General features: G+C 58.0%; 2 protein-coding genes across 3 annotated transcripts; both read left to right on the top strand.

Annotated features, from left to right (window-relative positions):
- Window positions 1-969: 969 nt before the first annotated feature.
- On the top strand, window positions 970-7,446 carry ARMC5 (armadillo repeat containing 5). The gene is made up of 6 exons (XM_084250894.1): window positions 970-1,471; window positions 2,858-2,965; window positions 3,060-3,846; window positions 5,146-5,639; window positions 6,257-6,389; window positions 6,493-7,446. The coding sequence occupies exons 1-6, from the start codon at window positions 1,003-1,005 to the stop codon at window positions 7,310-7,312; spliced, it is 2,811 nt and encodes a 936-aa protein (XP_084107020.1). The 5' UTR covers window positions 970-1,002; the 3' UTR covers window positions 7,313-7,446.
- A 3,154-nt stretch (window positions 7,447-10,600) lies between these two features.
- TGFB1I1 (transforming growth factor beta 1 induced transcript 1) lies at window positions 10,601-14,140 on the top strand (the record flags this gene model as incomplete). 2 transcript variants are annotated; one of them, XM_084250512.1, is made up of 10 exons in its annotated part: window positions 10,601-10,711; window positions 10,821-10,873; window positions 11,045-11,121; window positions 11,276-11,363; window positions 11,465-11,570; window positions 11,689-11,883; window positions 12,729-12,902; window positions 13,178-13,259; window positions 13,484-13,632; window positions 13,874-14,140. In XM_084250512.1, the coding sequence occupies exons 1-10, from the start codon at window positions 10,634-10,636 to the stop codon at window positions 14,138-14,140; spliced, it is 1,269 nt and encodes a 422-aa protein (XP_084106638.1). In that variant the 5' UTR covers window positions 10,601-10,633. The 2 variants fall into 2 exon arrangements, with proteins under 2 accessions (XP_084106638.1, XP_084106639.1); XM_084250513.1 differs by having other exon boundaries at window positions 10,979-11,121.
- Between the last annotated feature and the right edge of the window lie 1,380 nt (window positions 14,141-15,520).

Here is a 15,520-nt window from a genome sequence, read left to right as displayed (position 1 = left end):
CACTTCGGGCACTCGAATTATTTGAGGATTGCAGAACAGTTGGTCCTGGCAGGAGCTTCTTCCTCCCCAGAGTCAGAGCCTCACCCCCATAAGTACTGCTGGCACAGCAGCACTTCCCCGGCAGCTGGCTGCGCAGGCCACACTAGGAAGAGCCGCTCATGCGAAATAACTGCAATGCAGGGCGGACGTCAGGATTCCCTGGGATCTTGATGTCCAGTTTCCCAGTTTCTCTGCCCGTCCGAGCTCTTCCTGGCCACTTCCGGCGCTGCCGCCTCCATTTCGAGTGAAGAGTACCCGGGTTCCTTTATCAGCCACTCAGCTCACAAGTAGTCAGAGAGGGAGACACTGGGGAGCAGGAGGCCAGCACCGGAAACGGATAAATTCACTCGCCCAGGCCGCCCGCCGACGAGGGGGCGGAGCCGGGGCCCGCCTAGAATGGGGCGGCAGGTCGCGACAAGTTTAACCCTGTCATGCACCTGGCCGAGCGAGAGCTCTCCATCTGCGGCCGCTGTCAGGAGCCTGACACCTGTGGTCTCACTAGAGAGTCTGAGTCCATCAGCGTGGATTTGGGTGCCCCGGCCTCCGGTGGGAAAGGTGGCGGAGTAGTCAAGTCACCCGGAGCGGCACGGTACTGAGATTCCATGGTGGGATGTCTGGGTTCTCCAGGGGCACCCGCCCACCCCGAGTCCCCCGGGAGAGTCCCCCACGCATCCTAAACCAGGAGCGCTGAGTTTAGTGCAGACTACATATCCCAGGATGCACCGCTCGCGCCTCCAGGGCTCGCCCACGATTAGATAACCTCTATTCCCGACGTGCCTTCCGAGGCCGTGCAAGGGTACCGGATCGGATGGAGAACTACAACATCCGACGTGCACAATAGCTGCAGCCGAGGCGCTATTTAAAAAGCGTCAGAGAGGAGGGGCCTGCCACGCCCCTCTCTTCCAGTTCCGCTCCCCTGGATGAGCGGCGAGGAGTGGGGTGGAGCCTTAGGCCTGGGCCAAGATGGCGGCTGCGAAGCCAACCCCCACGGACTCGCTCTCGTTCTGCCTCGCGCAGCTCACGGCGGCGGCCGGGGAGGGTCTTGGTGGGGGAAAGGACACAGCTACCAACGAGACATCCTTGGGCCGCGTGCTCTTAGCCCTCCGTACGCGCCACATCAAGGCAGCAGGGGGAATCGAGCGCTTCCGGGCACGCGGCGGGCTCCGCCCCCTTCTCGCTCTGCTACGGCGAGCCGCTGCAGCGGGCCCCGCCCCCTTCCAGGCTGGCCCCGGCTCCGCCCCCTCGTCGGCGGAGCCAGCGGCTTCTGATGGCTCCGCCCCCTCGCCGGGCCCCGCCCCCTCCGCCGCGGCGTCTTCGCCGCCAGCGCGCCTGCGCAAGACGCTGGACTTGGCTCTCAGCATCCTAGCCAACTGCTGTACTGAAGGGGCGTGCCGGGCTGAAGTGCGCAGACTCGGAGGCATTCTTCCTTTGGGTAAGTGCTCCGCCCTCAGTTCCTAGAAGGATTCCACCCGCACCGCCCTCCCGTCGGGCCTGGGCGGGGTCTTGAGTTCTTTGTGCTGTGGGCTGCAAGAACTCGCTTTAGGACGGCGCAGAGCCCCCAGCTCTCAAGCCGATGCCCCGAGTCCTTCCTTCTCGACTAGTGTAGACCCCAACCCTTCCAGATAGAGCATTACGGTCATTGCCTGGCTCCTGCTTGTGGAGCACCCCGCCTCTGTCCTGGTGGAAGTCAGAGTGTTATTTTGAAGATTCTTAACCTCCTTTTGTGATGTTTACGGCAGACATTCAGTGCCGGCTGAGTGAGCGACTCTGACACCCTGACACCCCGTTTGATGAGCTGGAGGTCAGAAGATGTGCTCGTTTGGGAAATGACCCCTCCAAAGCTAGGATTCCTTGTTGTAAAATGGGCTAGTAACTATACTTCGTAAAATTGGAATAGGGAGAAAGTGAAAAATAAATATAGAGCGCAGATACCCTAAGCATGGACTGGGTAATTTGAGTTATTAAAAACTAGCACAGCAAGAATAAATTCTAACGAAAGATGGCAAGCTTTTCTGTTCACTAAATTGGCGCCTCCTGGTGGCAACGGTGTGAACACAGTTTACTCCTCGTTGCCTGACAGCTATGAAATTATGCCAGTTTTGGTGAAATCTTATGTTTTTTGATAAAATGAAACAGTGTATTTTTCAGTTGCACATATTTTTAAAATGCATCTGGATCGTAGCATGTTTGAAGAGAGGTTTGGTACATTAATAAATCTTCAATAGATTATAAATTTTGTTATTTTTATTGTATAACCCTGATTCACTCACTATTTTGCATTTTAAATATTTCCTGAATCTGTCCACTTCTATCCTTTCCAACATCGCGTGCCTAGAGACTGGTGCCATGTGCTGGACTGTGCTGGTAGCTTTGTTCTAGCTGTTGTCCTTTCTTGCCTGGACTAGTGCAGCAGCCTCCTTGCTGCTGCCCTTGCATTACTCATCTCCCTTGTAATCCATTCTTCCCACGGCTTCCAGATTGTATCACATCACTCCCATTCTTAAAACTCCAAGTAACGCCCAGTACCCTCCTAGTCCTGATCCTTTGGCCTGGCATCGAAGCCCCTCATGAAGCCATAACACAGATACTGTGTCTCAGCTCTTGGTCTTTACAAAAGCTGCTTCCAAACCTGAAATGCCCTGTAACACCCCATCCACCTGCCTTCTAGCAAAACCTTCCTACCTGTTTAGCCTTCCAGACTTATCAAGTGTTAGCCTTTCCTGAGGCCTTTCCAGACTCTCGGAGGCCACATTCATAAGGTGATTAATGAAAGAGACAAAGAGAGACAGAACCCTCAAGAGGCCATACTCTCTTGCAGTGACTATTCTTCAGTGCGTGAAGACAGACAGCATCCAGAACCGAACAGCTCGTGCTCTGGGGAACTTAGCCATGGAACCTGAGAGCTGTGGGGATATCCACTCTGCTGGTGAGAAGTCTATGAGGGTGGAGTTAGCTAAGGCTTGCAGTGGCAGAGAGGCTTGGGTGTCTGTCCTTCCTCACCCTCTGTCTTCCTTCTCTAGGTGCTGTTCCTCTTCTCCTTGAGAGCCTGACAGCCAGCCAGGACTCAGACTGCCTGCAGAGTGTGGTCCGTGCCCTCCGCAACCTGGCGGACTCACCCCAGCACCGCCTGGCCCTGTCACAGCAAGGAGCGGTGCGCCCGCTGGCCGAGCTTCTGGCTGCTGCTCCAGACTCTGCACTGACCTTGGCCCTAGTCCGTGCTCTCCTGGAGCTGAGTCGAGGCTGCTCTCGGGCCTGTGCTGAGCAGCTGAGTCTGGGTGGGGGACTTGGCCCACTGGTCAACCTGGCCTCCCACCCCAAAAGGGCAGTACGTGAGGCAACCATCCTGATCCTTGCCAACCTTTGTGCCCAGGGCCTGGTACGGCCTGCACTAGGCAATGCTGGTGGTGTGGAGGTGCTATTAGGTGAGCTCCAGAGGCGCCGCGGCCCCAATGGGACCAGCCCTGCCTCTCAGCAGCCCCTGGTGCGCGCTGTGTGCCTGCTGTGCCGGGAGGCTATCAACCGCGCCCGACTTCGGGATGCTGGTGGTTTGGAGCTGCTGATGGGCCTACTGAGGGACCCTCGTGCCAACTCCTGGCATCCTCGTGTCGTGGCTGCCCTCGTGGGCTTCCTCTATGATACTGGGGCCCTAGGCCGGCTACAGGCTCTGGGACTTGTACCTCTCTTGGCTGGGCAGCTGTGTGGTGAAGCAGGTGATGAAGAAGAAGAGGGAAGAGAAGCTGCCTCCTGGGACTTTCCTGAGGAGCGGACCCCTGAGCGGGCAGAAGCTGGAAGTTTCCGAAGCCTGAGGTGAGTTCCCCTTACCTCACACCATGGGTTGGAGGTTTGTGTCAACTGTGCTTTCCTCACTAACTTCGACCTAGTACTGTGTCAGTAAGGCTTTTTTTGAATCTGACTCCTGATTCCTTGTTCTTCCCAGATGTGACCACTTTCCAGTCCCCATTAAACACCTCCTCTCCCCTTTTTTTTTTAAAGATTTATTTTAATTTATACAAGAGCTGGGGTACAGGCCAGAGTCGCGGGAGGGTGAGAGGATTCACCAGAAACAGAGTGGAGAGCAGAGCAGGCAGACGGACTGAAAGCACTGCTGAGGGGAGCAGCAGGCGAGACAGGAGAGGTCTGCCACGCCATGTGGGAATCTCCCTGGCCGGCTGGGAATTGAACCGGCGCTGCGGAGGCTGCGGACAGCTTCACAGCACTGCGCTCAACCCGCTGCACCTGGGAGGCCCACCTCCTCTCCCTTGTGTCTGCCTTTGACCTTGCCTTCACCCCAGGACCTCTGAACTTTGAAGCCCAGGCAGTTTCATTGGTTGGCAGTGTATGCAGTGGCCAGTTAATAATGGCATCTGTTCTGGAGTCTCAGTTCTTACTCTGCTACCACCGCCTACAGGTTGTGTCATCATGGGAAGTTAATTAGTTTCTCTGACCCTCTGATTCCTTGTGTGTAAGATGGAGGCTAATAATACACTCATCCCCCATGGAGTTGTTGTCAAGATTAAATAAATGAAGGTACTTTGCACCTTACTTGGTACTCAGCAGTGCGCAGGAAATGGCAGCCTCCTTGTGAGCTCTGACTTGCCTCCTAGCACTCTCCCGGGTGCCCACAGCCCCGTCACACATTGGTCTTGCTCGTTTTTGAGCATTTTAGGTAAGTTCCATCTGGTTGCCTCCTCCCGTGTGCGCTGACGAGCCCGTCTCTTGTCAGCAGAGGCTGCCATCACCATTGCAGGGAAAAGTCAGCTCTCCCTTCCCTTTGACATTTCTCCGTATGTCTCACTTCACACACACCCACATACTATGGGAGTTCCTTCTTTGTGGCCTGTTTTTCCTCACTAGAAAACAAACCCTAGCAGTGTGTAAACGCTAGGAGGACAGGAACTTGTGTTTTGTTCATTGCACCTAAAATAGAACTTGGCACATAATAGGCATCAGTAATTGCTCAATGAGTTGTGGTTTTTTCCTACTTCTCTTTTTCCCCTTTTGCCTCTCAGGCCCACCCCTTCGCTTTACCTCCTTTTTTGACATGGCCACTGCCTGAACTTGCCCCCTTACCTCGGCTCTCGATCAGTCTCTGTCTCCCCTCTGCAGGTCGTGGCTCATCTCCGAGGGCTATGCCGCAGGCCCGGGTGACATCTCTCCTGACTGGTCCCCAGAACGCTGTCCGCCACCAGAGCCAGCTGAACCAACCAGCCCTTCCCCGGGCTCAACCTCACTGCGCACGCCTCGTGCTCTGCGCACACCAGGCCGCAGTCCTGGCACCCCTGAGGAGCCTTGGGGCCGGGAGGGGCCAGCGCTGTTGCTGCTGTCGCGCTTCTCCCAGGCTCCCGACCCTAGTGGGGCACTGGTGACTGGCCCAGCTCTGTGCGGCCTGCTGGCCTATGTAACAGGAGCACCAGGTCCGCCGAACCCCCGTGCACTGCGCATCCTGACACGCCTCACCTGCAACCCTGCCTGCCTCGAGGCCTTTGTTCGCAGCTACGGCGCTGCACTCCTGCGAGCCTGGCTGGTACTTGGTGTCTCCCCAGATGATTGGCCAGCGCCCCGGGCCCGGCCCACTCGCCGCAGCCAGCACCGGGAACTGGGTGTGTCCCTACGCCTCTTGAGACCCCATCCTCCAGCTGTGCCCTCCCTGGGCACAGAATCTGGCCTGCCTGCCCACTGCCCTCCCAGCCCACCACCCAAACAGACGGGAGACTCCTTTGTGCTCCACCATGCCAGTGTGCAAAGTGCTACCGCACCCTTTGCCCAGCCCTTGGGGCCCACGTACCCTGACACCAGTCTTGGCTCTAACAACTTAGAATCATGCCTGCCCAGTTTACACTTGGGTCTGCCAGGGCGTGATTACTTCCCTACTGGGCACACTGACTAGTGAGCCCAGGCTCAGTCACCTTGTCCTCCCAGGCCCCTACCACTTCCATCACCAGGGACTGCCCTGTCTTCTGCCCCCTGACAGCTGACTCTTTCAGTCCTTGAGCGGCCCACTCCCTGATCAGCCCACTCTGTTCTTGCCCTTATTCTCCACTTCCTAATGCCCAGATCCCACCCCTCCAGGACGTGTAATCATGCCCCTCTCACGCGTCAATTTCTTGCCCTGAGCTTTTACCCTTCTCCCTTCAAGGGCCCAGAAGTCTGTCTTACCCCTCCCATCCCAATCTTGAACACCAGCTCCCACCCTGACCAGCTCTGCCCATCCCTACAGGTGAGATGCTGCTACAGAACCTGACTGTGCAGGCCGAGTCGCCCTTTGGAGTGGGTGCCCTCACTCACCTGTTGCTCTCTGGAAGCCCTGAGGACCGTGTAGCCTGCGCACTGACCCTGCCCTTCATCTGTCGGTGAGGGGGAGACACGGGTACCTGGCGGGGTTCGGGGAGCAAGGTTGCTATTCCTTAGTCCCACCCATTTCCACCTTCTGAAAGATTCTCTTTCCCCCCAAAGGAAGCCCTCTTTGTGGCGCCGACTACTTCTGGACCAGGGCGGCCTCCGTCTCCTCCTGGCGGCACTAACTCGGCCAGTCCCGCATCCACTCTTCCTCTTTTTTGCTGCAGACTCCCTTTCCTGCCTCCAAGGCCTGGTGTCTCCCACTGTGAGCCCAGCCCTCCCCCCTGCCATCCCCTGTGAACTGGACCCGGCCTCCCCTTGCCTCTATGAACCTCTGCTGGGCCCAGCTCCCATCCCAGCCCCTGACCTGCACTTCCTGCTGGACTCGGGCCTGCGGCTCCCTGCCCAGCGAGCTGCCTCAGCTACTGCCTCCCCCTTCTTCCGTGCCCTGCTGGCTGGCAGCTTCGCTGAAGCTCAGATGGACCTGGTGCCACTTCGAGGCCTGTCAGCCAGCGCAGCCTGGCCTGTCCTGCATCACTTACATGGCTGCCGGGGCTGTGGGGCTGCCCTGGGGCCTGTCCCCCCACCAGGCCAGCCCCTGCTGGGCTCCGATGCTGAGGAGGCACTAGAAGCTGCTGGCCGTTTCCTGCTGCCTGGTTTGGAGGAGGAGCTGGAGGAGGCAGTGGGCCGTGTCCACCTGGGACCCCAGGGGGACCCCGAGTCAGTGGGTGAAGTATTCCGCCTGGGCCGGCCCCGGCTAAACACCCACTGTGCCCGCTGGACACTGGGGCCAGGGCAGTGCCCACGGAAGCGGGCCTCGGCCCTAGTAGGGCTTGTGGAAGTAGCAGGCAAGGAGGCAGGACCCCTGACTGATGCTTTGCTGGCTGTGGTGATGGGAGCTGAGCTGGGGGGCAGGGGTCCCAGCCTAGACTGTTGATGATCCCTGGGAGGGGACTGACGGGTGAGTTGGTTACGAAGGAAGCCTGCCTCAGAGTGGCACAAGAGGAAGCTGGGCAGATGGAGTCACCATCGAGGACTGATGAGAGGATGGAGCTGGACCCCAAATGAGAAACCCAGACCAGGAGTGAGAAACCCAGACAGAGTCTGGGCATGGAGTCCATGAGATGGAGACCAGCCCAGCACCCCAGGCACCTGGCCTGGCCGCGTCTTCTGGAGATTAATTAAATCTTTGGACTTCGATACCCTATTGTGTGGTGTCTCTGCTTTTTTTTCTGTGGGACCTCCCCCCACTCTACGTGTCAAGCAGGGTCTTGTCCAGCTCTCTGTCTCGATATAGGCCACCCTTGTCAGGCAGGAATTTAATAACTCATTAGGAGGTGGTGCCGGAGCCCTGGGAGTGGGTAGAGTTCCCAGGTTTCTCCCTAGGATGTGGTTTCGGGCCCTAAGGGAAGTCTGCTTCCTGCTCACTTGACTTCATCGCTCAGACAACCACTCAGCTGGACACTTTGGTCCTTGGTCAGGACTGAGAGGGCTGGACTGAGGCAATGCTGTGAGGGTAGGGGTGTATGTCCACAGCATGGGCATTACTCCTCGCCTGTCTTGAATCTTTAGTCTCTGGGTCTACTTTCATCTTTTGGGTCAAGTGTCTTCCTGCTGTTTGCCTGAGAGAAGGGGCCCTGGAGTCTGTGAGACCCTGTGTTAGTCATGCTCTGAGAAAAACAAGGCCCTTGGACTGGCATTCAGGTGGAGAAGGACTCATGTTGCTTTGGTCTCCAAAGCAGGGTCTCCACTAGCTCCCCTGAGCCTGACTTTGAAGAAAGACCTGGACTGGGCCTTCCACTTAGCAGCTGGGGACCTGAGGTTGAAACTTGCTGTCTCTGTGCCTCCCTGAGAGTCCAGGTCATTAGAAACACCCAAAGAACTTTAAATAAATACTGGTGCCTAGACCCTTTCTGATCAAATTGGACTGAGGAGAGGTTGTCCTGAGCATCAGCTCCCCAAGTTGTTCTGATTTACTGCTGGGTTGAGACCATGTTCATGTCTGGACTCAGATCCAGGCTGAGGCCCTCGGCTGGCAGCTGCAGCATTATTGTATCCACACCCATCTCTGGAGAATCTGAGTATCTCCTTTGCACCTTGATTTCTCAGGGTCTCAGTCCAGGGAAAGCCTCTTCTTCCTTTATGACTGGAGTCTGTTGCTTTCTTCTCTGTGTCACCAATAACTTGGGGAGGGCTCTTTTGGAAGAAGTCCAGGTCTCCTTAGTGTTGGCGAAGGGCTTTGTCCTCAAGGCTGGTTGGGGCTGGCTGGCCCAGGAGTGCAAGGGGCTTGGGCTGGGTGGGGCTCATTCCACGTTATCCATATGTCTGTTTCCAAGTCCTGGAAACAGGGTCTGTGGGAAGGTTCCTTGTGTCTGTCTGTCTCTGTCTCTGAGAGATCTCTTTTGTGTCTGCATGATGTGCCTCTTGGATCTCTGTCCCTTGTCTGTCAGTCTCCACTAAGGGGGGGTTTCTGAACCTGGGGTCTGACTGAACCTGGGGTCTGAGTGAACCTTGGAACATGACTCCTGGCCCCAATCCAAAAATTCTGTCTGGAGCAAGTCTCTTTGGGATCAGCCTCCTGGGAGGGAGGCTCTGCCTAGCACTTAGGGTGCTGGCTCTGGAAGGTGTCTGCGTGGGGGCTTCAGACTGTCTAAGAATCTCACTGGGCAGAAAGGATCCCGAGCTGGGTCCCGACAGCCACTTTTCCGACTCTGGCTCCGCCGCCTGGGGCTCCCTGCAGCGGAGGCCAAGGCTGGGGTGTGGCCACCTCCGCGGCAGGCGGGCGGGCGGGCCGGGCCTGGGTGGGCAGGGGCCCTCCCTCCTTTACACGCCCCCACCCCGGGTTCTCCCGTTCTTTGCACCCCCCACCCCACCCCCAAGCCCCATCTCAGCGGGTCCCGGCTTCCTTACATGGTCACGGCCGGGGCTCCAACTCCCGGACGTCCCCCCGCCCCCCGCCCCCACCGGACACGGCCCCCGCCCTGCTCGCCCCGCGGTCCGCTCGCGCCCCGCCATGGAGGACCTGGGTGAGTGGGGTCCCGTTGTCCCCAGCCCCTCGCCGCTGCCTGGATGCTCTGCTCCATCCTGGCGGCCCCTCGCCTCCCCTCGTGCCCGGGTTCCTGCCTCCTGTCTTCTCGCTTCTGGGCTGAGCCCGCGCCTCCTTGCCGACTCCACGTCCCCCTTCCTGCCGCTCCCTTCCTGTCTTTCCCCGGCCGGCCTCTCCCTCCCTTCTTCCCTCGCCCTGCTCCTCCACCTCCGGCCGCGGAGGGATGGGCAGGGAGGCACTGCGCCTGGGCACCTGGGCTCGGGGACTCTGGCAAGGGAGGGGTTAAAGGGGCCTCGGGTCTAGGGCCTGGGAAAGTGGACGCGAGGGGGAATGCAGCATCAAGTTCTGGAGAACTCGACCTGCTCCAGCGTTTGGAGAAGGAAAGAGTTAAGGGCCCTGAAGTAAGGTAGGGGTCAGGCCTTTGGGGCAGAAAGGGAATACTAGATAAGGAGTGCCAGGATGCCAGGGAGGGGTGAAGGGCTCCACCGCGGTGCTCGGTGCTCGGAGAAGAAGAATAAAGGATCGGGGACTTCCAGGCTCTGGAGTTCAAAGGATTTGGATCTAGTAGTGGTGGGTGTCTTGGGGCAGGAAGGAGAACCCAGACGTCTCCTCCTCTCTGCCTGTTGTGACTGGGGGCTGGAAGGCTGTGTCCTCCCTGGGAGAGAGGGGGTTCCAGTACCTGGCACTAGGGGGTGCTGCTCAGTAGGGGTAACGGGCGCTGGCCTGGAGGTTGGCCAGGGCTGCTGGGTGGGGTCTGTTTAGAAGGGAGGTGGAGGGGCATTAATGGGTGTGGCAAAACGAGCGTCCAATCAGAAAGCTGGGTGCCAGGCACTAGGCCAATTGAGCAATTTGGGGTGGAGCCAAAGTTGGCTGGAGTAAAGAGCCAATTTTGACTGCATCAGTGAGGATGGGGAGAATAAAAGATATCAGTGGCTGGGTTTGTGCAGGACTCCCAGGATGAGTCATTTAAGATGTTCTGGCCGTAAATATTCCTTGCTGCTCTTCCACTTCGCCTTGTCTGGCCTCGTGTTTCCTTCTGATCCTTGACCCCTTCATGCCAGCTTCTGTCCTCAAATACTACCCACTTGGAATCCATATCCTCTGACCTCTATGGTCCTGTCTCTGCCCTAACCTTGACCTCTTAACTTCTCACCCTGATGGCCTCTCCCTACAGATGCCTTGCTCTCTGATCTGGAGACCACCACTTCACACATGCCAAGACCAGGGGCTTCAAAAGAGCGGCCCTCAGAGCCCCTCACATCTCCCCTGACCTATGGCCATCAGCCACAGGTGAGATCAGGTGCTGGGGACCGGGGGCAACCACTAGGGCTAGGCTTGGCAGGACCAGACTGGGGTAAAGACCAGGGCTGTCCCCCCACACGTGTCCTTCTCTCTGTAGACAGGGCCGGGGGAGTCTTCAGGAAGCTCTGGGGACAAAGACCATCTGTACAGGTAAGGTGCCTGGGGCCGGGGTGGGGGGACAGAGAAGCCAGCTGAGGCTGAGGTGGGAGGCTTGGATTCCGGCCCCTGAACCCAGGCTCCCACCCTGTTTCCCAGCACGGTATGCAAGCCTCGGTCCCCGAAGCCGGCAGCCCCGGCTGCCCCTCCGTTCTCCTCCTCCAGCGGTGTCTTGGGCACGGGGCTCTGTGAGCTAGACCGGTTACTCCAGGAACTTAATGCTACTCAGTTCAACATCACAGGTATCAGGGCTACCCAGACAGACCTTAATGGGCTGGGGGCAGGGCTGGGAAGGACAGAGGCTTCCCAGAATAGCAACTGAAGAGATACAAACTGTAAGTGGGAGGGTGGGCAGAGCATGGCCTCATGCCCAGAGCCCTTCTCTCTTCTCTGCAGATGAAATAATGTCTCAGTTCCCATCTAGCAAAGATGCTGCCGGGGAGCAAAAAGAGGACCAAGCTGAGGACAAGAAAAGGCCCAGCCTGTGAGTTTGGCATAGTTGGCAGGGCTGGAAGAGGGGTGACCAGTCCCAGAGGCGAGTTACTCTGAGCGGCTCTGAGCTGATACTCCTTGTGCTCTTTCCAGCCCTCCCAGCCCATCCCCTGTTCTCCCAAAGCCTTCGGCTACCTCAGCCACCCTAGAGCTGGATAGACTGATGGCCTCACTCTCTGACTTCCGAGTCCAGAACCATGTGAGTTAAGCGGGGAAGGGTGGGGGAGGGATGGTATCAATGTGTGGCTCCCAAACCATTCTAGCCCCTTCTACTTCTGCACCTTGCTGACTCGACTCTCATGTCATCCCTACTGCAGCTTCCGGCCTCTGGGCCAACCCAGCCACCAGTGCCGAGCTCTGTGAATGAAAACTCCCCATCCCCGCCAGATCAGACCAGCAAGGGCAGCCTGGACACCATGCTGGGGCTGCTGCAATCCGACCTCAGCCGCCGTGGCGTTCCCACTCAGGCCAAGGGCCTTTGTGGCTCCTGCAACAAATCCATTGCTGGCCAAGTAGGTAGAATCCTGCAAATGGGGAGTTAGAGACCCACAGACCCTTCTTTACTGAGACCCAGACTATGTGCTGTTGCCTTTTAATAAATCATCCAGGAAATTGGCATTACTGTTATTTATATTATGCAGGCGAGGAAACTTTGAAGCTCTGAGTCACCCTGCAAGTGAGTGGCAGGAAAAGAGTTCTAACCCAGTTACCCTTTATTGCCATACTACTGTGCAAGCACTGTGCTAGCTCCTTCATAAAACCACATCTCATTTAATCTTCACAAAAGCTTCATGTGCCCCACCCACCATCTTTTAGGCACCCAGAGTCTGTTTTCCCTCCAGCAGATTCTGGTCTGGGAGCTGTGGCTCTTGACTTATTGACTGGGCAGATGTTATGACAACAGCTGTGTCCACTGGTTGACCTAACTCCCCTTGCTAGATCAAGTGTCCTGCTCCCAACCCAGAATTTCCAATCTTACAAAACAGGGTGGTATTATGACTCTCATGGGCCCTGGGGACTCTCGCCTGCATTGGTCCCATCCTCCATTAGAAAAATACATTAAAATTATATTTTACGACTGTGGGTATAAAGATGAGTATATCACTATTAAATCATTTTCGTTTAGCTCATTTTTTCCTTCTGATTTTAAAAGATATTCCATCTTCGTGACTCCTAACAATATTGCGGGCCCCAGGCTGGAAGACCCAGGTCCGTTCTCCACCACTTACAGACTGACTGACTTGAATGTTAAATTCTGCATCCTGATCTCTCGGAGATAAAGACTTGAAAACTTAAGCTCACCTGGGTACGTGGCCACCTGGAGACACTCTGACCTTGGCCTCACCTCAACTCACAGGTGGTGACTGCGCTGGGCCGAGCTTGGCACCCAGAGCACTTCGTTTGTGGAGGCTGCTCGACAGCCCTGGGAGGCAGCAGCTTCTTTGAGAAGGATGGAGCCCCCTTCTGCCCCGAGTGCTACTTTGAGCGCTTCTCCCCACGATGTGGCCTCTGCAATCAACCCATCAGACACGTGAGCCCATGCACCCCACTTCTGCGTCACCCAAGGCGCCTGTGGTTTGGACCTCATCCACTCGCTGCCCCCCCATCCCCACCCCAACTCAGCCCCTTGGCCTCTTCCATGGCCTTTGGGATTCTACCCTCTCTCTTTTGAGTCTCCATAGCAAGTTCCTTGCTATATCTCCTGCTCCTCAAACTCACTTCCACCCAGCACCTAGGTGCCCAGCGGGAAAGGGGGTGGGGTGGGGATGGAGGACCACACTGAGCATTCCTCTCCATCCCCTGCAGAAGATGGTTACAGCTTTGGGCACCCACTGGCACCCGGAGCATTTCTGCTGCGTCAGCTGCGGGGAGCCCTTCGGAGATGAGGGTGAGAGCTTGGGGGTCCACTTGACATCCTGCCCAGCCCCTTTAGACCTTTGACTTGGCCCCCTAGGTTCTCAGACGTTCTCCCACTCTGGGATCTCTTCTGTCTCCCCCTCCCCCTCTTGCCCCTCCCCAGGCCCAGACCTCGGCCCTCCATCCCTCCCATAGTCCCCATCTCGTGGCCCGCGCGGCTCCGCGCCCTTTAAGCCCCCCTCTCTTCCCGCCTAGGCTTCCACGAGCGCGAGGGGCGCCCCTACTGCCGCCGGGACTTCTTGCAGCTGTTCGCCCCGCGCTGCCAGGGCTGCCAAGGCCCCATCCTGGACAACTACATCTCGGCGCTCAGCGCGCTCTGGCACCCAGACTGCTTCGTGTGCAGGGTGCGCCGCGGGGGGCGGGGACGGGGGGGGGGGGCCGGAGGGACCGGTCGGTCCGGCGGGGCGGGGCTGGGCGGGGGGGGGGGTGTCGAGGCGCGGGGGACGCGGACGGGGCGGCGATCCGGGGCCGCGCGCGCCTGGGGCCGAGGCTCGGCGCCTGGGCGTCGGTGGGTTACTCGGCGACAGGCAGGCCGGGGCCGGGGGCTCGGCGGCTGGCCGTCCTTACGCGGCCCCCCTTCCGCAGGAATGTTTCGCGCCCTTCTCCGGAGGCAGCTTTTTCGAGCACGAGGGCCGCCCGCTGTGCGAGAACCACTTCCACGCGCGGCGCGGCTCGCTGTGCGCCACGTGCGGCCTCCCGGTGACCGGCCGCTGCGTGTCGGCGCTCGGCCGCCGCTTCCACCCCGACCACTTCACCTGCACCTTCTGCCTGCGCCCGCTCACCAAGGGCTCCTTCCAGGAGCGCGCCGGCAAGCCCTACTGCCAGCCCTGCTTCCTCAAGCTCTTCGGGTGACCGCGCCCCCCGGAGACCCCGGCCCCGGGGCGCCGCTTCGCGACCGAGTCCGCCCCCCGCCCGGGCGTTCGTCCCCCGCCCCCGCCCCGCCCCCGCCCCCGCCCCCGCCCAGTGGGGCCCCCCCTCTGGCGGGCCCGCCCCTGAGGTACTGCTCGTTCCCCGAGGTCAAGTGCAGAAGAGGCGGGTCTGCCCCAAGCCACGCAGCCCGCAGGGGCGCGCCCCGGCGCCTCCCGCGGCAGCGCTTCCTGCGTTCCCTCGCGGGCCCCCCTGGCCGGAGGAGGCACTCGCGATCCCCAGTGCGCAGAGGCCAGGCCGGGGTGTCCTGCTCCCCACTCCCTCACTGTCCAGTGCACTTTTTTCTACCTGCATAAATACACGTTCTCCCTCTCGCCGGAGTGGTGGCGCTAGGGACAGCCTCGCCCGCCCCGCCCCCAGGCTGGCGGGGTCCCGGCCCTCCCCGGGGGCGCCGCGGGGACCTGCTGCGTCAGCCACGCAGTTTGTTTTTCACATGTCAGATGAGCCGAGGCTGGCAAGGGCGGCAACCTGCAGGGGCTGTGTAGGTAGTGGTGGAGCCAGAACCCGAGCTCAAGCTGGGCCCCAGCAAACCTCCCTGCGCCATTGCCCCGTTCTTCCGCTCCCTCGATTCCTAAACATTTAATCTGAATTTGCCTCATCTCTACCCGCACCACTTTGTCTTGTTTTCAAATTCCCTCCCCTTCTCCGAAGGACCCCCAAGAGTAGGGGCACCATCGTGAAGTGCCAGTTCATACGAATGCTAAATTGTTAAATATCTAAAACCATTTTATCTAAAGTTACTAAAGAACCTCCCTGGTGGCGCAAGGGGTTGAACGCAGCGCTGTGAAGCTGTCGGCAGCCTCTGCAGCACGAGTTCGATCCTCGGCCAGGGAGCAATCCACATGGCGCTGCAGACCTCTCCAGACTCGCCGCTGCTCCCTTCAGCAGTGTACTTCGGTCTATCTGCCTGTCTCTGGTGAATCCTCACACCTCTGGCCTGTACCCCAGTACTCGTAATCATAAATAAATAAATCTTTTTTTAAAAAATAAAATAAAAATAAAAGTACTAAACTCTCAGGTTAACTTCTACTCCTTATGGTAAGGAAACTTAACTTTCAGATCTACTTTTTGCTCCTGCCCTTACTAACTTGATAACGAAAATTGGGCAATCTAATAATCTTGTTATTCTTACTTATACTCTCAGGTTTAGTGAACTAAAAAAATCTTATCCTATGAACCTTACTAAGTCGTCAACAGATAAATGTACTTGTAAGTCCTTATCACACTGGGTAATTCTTAAGTTTTTTCCGATACTCACAGAGGTTAAAATTGTGGTCTTTAGTCCTAGGTCTTCAACCTAATACT

The sequence above is a fragment of the Talpa europaea genome (genome assembly GCF_964194135.1).
Source record: "Talpa europaea genome assembly, chromosome: 12".
NCBI lineage: Eukaryota > Metazoa > Chordata > Mammalia > Eulipotyphla > Talpidae > Talpa > Talpa europaea.
This window is presented reverse-complemented; position numbering and strand designations above follow the sequence as displayed.